Genomic DNA, 6,048 nt, shown 5'->3' on the forward strand with positions numbered 1-6,048 from the left:
GCAAATCGTATTCTTCGAAAAATACTTCGCGGGTAAGTCCACTCGTTCGCGAGTTAGAATGAGTTCTTGCCGATGGCAGATTTTGTATCAACAATTCGGTTAATGCATCAACAAAGCATACACCATTTTTCGTAAATGGGTCACGCCATCCACGTATACCCACCTTTGTTGAAATGACTCTAATTTAGTGGAGGAGGGGCAGGCTCGTGCAATAATATTCTAGCTCTTGCTCATCACGCCTTTACTCATCAGTTGTTGCGAAAGATGCCAATGTTGATTTAATCGACATTGAAGAAGACAAACTCAGCAATAGCGATAGGCTATTCCTGACTTTGATCATTATGTTCTGATATACTCAGCATCGAAAACAATAATGTAGCGAGAACACTGATGCTCTCACTAAAGAGAAAAAAATAATATCTCCGCAGTGCGCGCCGGGCGCACTGAAAAACCGAGTCAGCAGGAGAGTTCCTGCTGGCTCAAGAAGTAGTGGCCGTTTCATGCAGGATTCTATCTTAATGCGGTGGAGCGACAGAACCGAAACTAAAAAATGGAAGAGTCCGCGTTCGTCACAACATATTAAGGTTTAATTAGATTGTTAATTTAACGATCTAATCAATCTACCTTAATATGTAGTGACAAATGCGAGCAGTAAAAATCACTGCCCAAGTGTATCGGCCCGTCTCGTGTATGGTACCGCCAAGGCAGTGCATACACGATCGAGCTGCGTCGAAGGATGCGCACGCATTGTCCGACGCCTCCGCCCAAGCTATCAGTGGGAGGATCATTTTGGGTGTGATTCAAACTCCCGCGTTCCAAAACTTCTGCCAGGAACTTATACTTCCGGCTTAGACGTTTCACTTCATCCTTCAAGGGGGGGGGGCAATTTTTATCGAGCTGACTCGAGATCGTTACGAAGGGCTTGCATCGTTCGTTCGTTCTACAATTGGGATCGCATATTTCGCTCGGTCATCCAATCGATCGATGCAAGGACTGCACCGTAGACATCAAGTCATGACGACGGGTACGCTTATGACCATGTTTTTTTCGTAAGCGGCGGGACTGCGATCATGAAAAACAGGCGGATCCGACTGAAAAATCTAAATCTATAAAAATTTACATAAGATTAATAAATCCACATAACACCTCCCAGTTTTCGCTAACCAGCTCCGAGCTATGATTGGCCGCATTTTAATAAAAGAATTTTGACTGGTTGTACGTGTGTAACGGGGCACTACGACTTGTACTGCTTCAGTTGCGAGTGGTGCCTTACGTTATTTTACGTACACTAGTAAGTGCAGAGGAAGACATCTCTTTAAGGCAACTAGCTTAAAGAGGTTTAAAGGAAAAACTGTATTGATATAATTAAGTATCTCTTCTATCTATCTTGTAAATGCTAACTTAATTATAATCTAATATAATATAAACATGTAATTGAATTCTTATCTTATCTGTATCTCTCTTTTGTTTATCTCTACAGCTGATTAGTCTGCGGAATAAATAGATATAATGGTCTATACCTATTTATGGATAAGAATTCTGAACATTACTATATAAAGTAGTATCCTCCAAATATTATGTACCTTTTAGATAATATATTAATTAACAACCTTTAACTGGTAATTTCATGTAACGATACACCCCGTTACAACATGTATATATGACAAAAATGGCAAATGGAAGCTGAAAACGACAGAGCTTGCAGACTTTACGTATGAAAGCTAAATTTTAACGATGATCATAACAGAGGAAACATTGTTTTGAAGCAGTTATAGAAAACATCGTTTTGGAGCAGCTATACAATACTTTGGACTTGAATGTGTACTAAACTCAGTAGCATGAGGAAAAGGAAATGTCCCCAATCATCTGCAGTACCCAGAGCATCAAGGTCGATCGGCTGTGGAAGATCTGGATCGGCCATGGAAGCTAAATCGGATTGTTAAAGCGGACTGACAACCTATTCCACGGCTTCCGCGTACGCGTTCACGCTGCTGCTGGGCAGAGTTGCGTTCCCCGAACATTAGCATTCCAGACATATAGCTTTGATTTTACCATTGGAGCGGTGTCCAACTCTCTTTGTTCCTATGCAAGTAAACACGAAGCCCTCATCTTGGATTTGACGGCTTACTTCTAAGCGAGCCTCTTTCAAGATTTCGTAGGTAGTATGGACGATATCTTCGACTTGATGCATAGCTCAAAGCTCGTCAATATAGCGTAGGGGTAATCCATAAAAAAACATAGGGATTCTGTATTGGGGGCAGGGGGGGGCTGGTTAGCGAAAACTGGGGTGTGGTTAGCGGACCCCAAAATTAAAAGAAACGGAATTTCTTTAGAAGAGTTAAGGTAAAGAAAAAAATCGAAAATCGATCTCGCACCATGTCGATGATGCACGAGGTACCGAAACCAATGCGCAAGCGCACAGCACAGCCAAAAGAGAATGCGTCTAAGCGTATAAAAGCAAGTAATTCAGCACGCCCATCACTTACACAATTGCTCTCGCGAAAAGCGGCGAAGGGACAGCCGTTGTCGCCTTCAAACAATTCAAACACCTCGCCAGCAACAAAATTGCAGGATACAACACAATCGAAGGATCCACAGATGCATGAAAAGGGTGCTACGCAGATAACTGATGACAGCAGCATGGCGTTCGTTCTTTCGAGGAAGCGCCGCGTGACGGTGCGCAAGTGGAAGGGAATGAAGTTAATCGACATTCGCGAGTTCTACGACGACCAAAATGTCGCCAAACCCGGCAAAAAAGGTCGGACATCATGTCGCTTTATATGTCTACTCAATTTCTTACCTTAGCGATTGTGAGTAGGCATATCGCTCTCGCCAGAGCAATGGGAAAAGCTTAATGACTTTTCTGATGCAATTAATGAAGCGATTAAGCTGGTGGAGCAGGATGTAGTGGGGATAGAGCCATTGGCTGGTGTTACAGATTGCATTATGAAACCGGGTGGAGACGAGCGAGCCATTGCGCTACCGGTGAGTATCGGACTATAGTTCTGAAGCTGTGGCTAAAAGCTGATATCTGTTATTGTGATACAGCTGTCGGATAAAAGACGCGTGACCGTGCGGTATTTTCGCAACGGAGTTTTGATAGATTTGCGAGAGCATTACGCGCAAGATGGCGTGTTTAAGCCTGGCAAGAAGGGCATTACCCTTTCGAAAGACCAATGGAGTGCCCTACAAGAAGTGTCAGGCGAGATTTCCAAGGCAGCTCATAATTTATAGTTGCCGTGCGTTAAATTGTACTAGGACATAATTTGTAAAATCGCAGTACCTTTAAAAGAATTGTTTCGGGAATTGTTGCTGTGAGGACATAAAGATCATTGTAATAATATATTTGTTTCATTTTCTTATGTGTTCGGGAAAAGGGTCATTAAAATAATTTATTTGTTTCATTTTCTTATGTAATAAAAAAGATGTATTGGTCACGACATTCATTAGAGTTTCAAACGCGTTACAAAAATATGTTAAACTGCAAGTCGCTGCCGCTTGTTTGGACTTGTTGATGCTGTCACCAATACCTCTGGACGTGGACGCTTTTCAAATTCAACACTACTCGCTTCTTGTGTTTCTGATGCTGTCGCGAGGGACTGTGATATCGATTCTGATTTTGTAGGGGAAGCGTTTAAAATGTCGTCCGACTTGGACAGATTTGATGGCGCTCGTTCATCCTTTAGTTGAACGTCTTTCAATTGGCGATCGGGTGATATTGCTAATTCAGAGGTGATCTCGTTTGCAGCCTCATTCTCCATCGGTGATTGAAAATCTTTCGAATTGCTTGATGCTTCAGCTGACTGAGGCTGACTTGAATCCTCTGCCGAGTAATTTTCAATTTTATATGCGACTTCATTCAATTGTTTGTCACTATATGGCTCGCTGTTTTCGACGGGAGAAACTGCACACTCTTCCGAAAACTTTTTAGGCGAATCCATCTGCTTGCTTTGAACGTAGTACACATCCTTTGACTGCTGAGGTTGCTGAGGGTGAACGCTGCTAGCGCTACTATTACTAAAGTCTGATGGTACGAGATTGAGACCAAGGACGCTACTTTTGTTGTCGTGAAATTCTCCTGGTAACCCTCCACCAAGCATGGAATGATGTCCAAAAAAACCTGCATTTTGTGGGCTAAAATCATGAAGGAGCATCCCAGCTGAACAGAAATTTAAGTTAAATGTAAAGTTAGAGACTGACACAAACAAAAATGTTGAGGTTACATACTGGTTGGTGACGGGATAATTCCTGCGAGGTTTGGTGGACTAGGTAGTGCAGACAGCATGTGATGACCTGAAAGACCTCCAAGCATACCCATCTGTATACAAAATTAGCAAAAATTTTGTAAAACAATCTCTTAAAACAACTTACCCCGTGCTGGTATGGTGGGAGGGATGGTGGAATAAAACCAGCGTGCTCTTTTTTCAAAAGTTGCTGAAAACTGCGGTGCACTCGCTTTTTCTGAGCTTGTGGAGGACGGCTGCGTGAGTTCAGCATGTACTGGTCGGGGTCATTCGTAAGTCCCAATGAGGCCCCATTCATGCCTCCGTGCATGTTCTGTAACGACTGTACGGGAGCTCCGTTCGGAACGCATCCGTGGACCATGTTATAGCTACTTGAAGCTTCAGAATTGATTCCCGCCGCCATAGCTGCCGCAGCCTCCTTTGCAGCTTGTTGCAGCTGCTTTTTCTTTTCACCAAACATTATTTCATACTATCAATTTAAAAAATTAGTTTGTCATTCAGCGAATAAATATGTTTGACAAACTCACGTCGGTATTATCCTTCGTCTCGTATGGCTCGCCGTATTCAGTATATTTAAGAAGAATTTGGTCCACCCCTGTACTTGAATATTGATAAAGTTTTTCGTTCGAGTCGAATACAACGAGTGCAATCTCGCAGTCGCAGAGCTTCGACAACTCCATGGCCTTCTTAAAGATACCATTCTTGCGCTTTGCAAAAGTAACTTGGCGATTACGGTCATCCTCGATACGCTTGATTTGAATCTTCTTGCGTCCCATAATATTCTAGATACTGCAAATAATTAATATTATAGCATTAGTAAGTTACACTAAAGAAGGCACTGTTACGCCTTGAACGTACGAGGTTGAAATAGCTTTGTCAAATATAGCTGATATTTATATCTGGGTAAAAGATCGAGTGCCTGAAATACCTTGCTGCAGACGGACGGAGACCTTCGTGGCGCCGTGCTATTTATATAATGTGGGCGCTGCACTGTGGCTGGGACACGACTTATTTTTATCCGTTTTTTTTCTTCTTAATGAAAGAGCTACCGTTGCAATCGATGGAAAGACCGAAGTGGGGCCGTTGCGAAACCTGTCGGTGGATAGAGAGAGAGCTTCTAGCAAAGCTAAGGTATTCAGCTTAATGTAGGATTTCTATCTTTGGCCATACGACCGACCGTTACAAAAGCGCCGCCGAAGAGACATTTGAATTAAATTTTGTATCTCAAAAGATCGCCCACGTTAAAATGCGATGCCTACCGGTGGTTTTCTACTGAGCGAGATCCTTTACGCGATGGGGGGTGAACGATCCAAGAGCAAGTGGCAAAACTGCTGTTGTGTCGGTAGTGCTTCATCTATGTAATTGTAGCAGCTAGATAATTCGATCTCGGCAGTTTACGAGATTAAATTGGTGTGCGCGGTTTTCGTCTGAATTTCAAACAGATGACACCTAATCTCTTGCACAGAAAGGAAGGAATCAACATGGAGAGCAGCTTTCTTAAAGGAAAATATAAATTGATTTTTTTCATTTAGTAACGATCACAAAAAGGTAAGATGCGGTCTGTTGTACAAGCGTTTTGTAATTCGTCAATTTGAAGTTCTTGAAGATGTAAATTAATTTTTTTTTTTAAATTAAAATTACATGTTTAGAAGGATTGACGTCATTTCATGACGCCAAGACTTCTAGGTCGCGCATTAGCATTGGGTGCGTCTAGACAGCCAGCAATCCATACTACCTCCACAGCGCGCGAGAAAGGTTGGTCTTACCGCTTCATCGTTATGCTTAAGAGGTTCATGCTGTGGTT

The 6,048-nt window shown here is 42.5% G+C and overlaps 2 protein-coding genes across 2 annotated transcripts; one reads left to right on the forward strand and one right to left on the reverse strand.

Annotated features, from left to right (window-relative positions):
- The first annotated feature begins 2,346 nt into the window (after positions 1 to 2,346).
- CCR75_008306 (uncharacterized protein) lies at positions 2,347 to 3,375 on the forward strand. The gene is made up of 3 exons (XM_067966360.1): positions 2,347 to 2,758; positions 2,819 to 2,985; positions 3,049 to 3,375. Exons 1-3 carry the CDS (start codon positions 2,377 to 2,379, stop codon positions 3,232 to 3,234), a joined length of 735 nt encoding a protein of 244 aa, XP_067822408.1. The 5' UTR covers positions 2,347 to 2,376; the 3' UTR covers positions 3,235 to 3,375.
- On the reverse strand, positions 3,371 to 5,123 carry CCR75_008305 (uncharacterized protein). The gene is made up of 4 exons (XM_067966359.1): positions 4,772 to 5,123; positions 4,372 to 4,713; positions 4,228 to 4,318; positions 3,371 to 4,159 (listed from the first exon to the last, which is right to left on the reverse strand). The coding sequence occupies exons 1-4, from the start codon at positions 5,018 to 5,020 to the stop codon at positions 3,477 to 3,479; spliced, it is 1,365 nt and encodes a 454-aa protein (XP_067822407.1). The 5' UTR covers positions 5,021 to 5,123; the 3' UTR covers positions 3,371 to 3,476.
- Positions 5,124 to 6,048: the final 925 nt, after the last annotated feature.

The sequence above is a fragment of the Bremia lactucae genome, linkage group LG1 (genome assembly GCF_004359215.1).
Source record: "Bremia lactucae strain SF5 linkage group LG1, whole genome shotgun sequence".
Taxonomy (NCBI): domain Eukaryota; phylum Oomycota; class Peronosporomycetes; order Peronosporales; family Peronosporaceae; genus Bremia; species Bremia lactucae.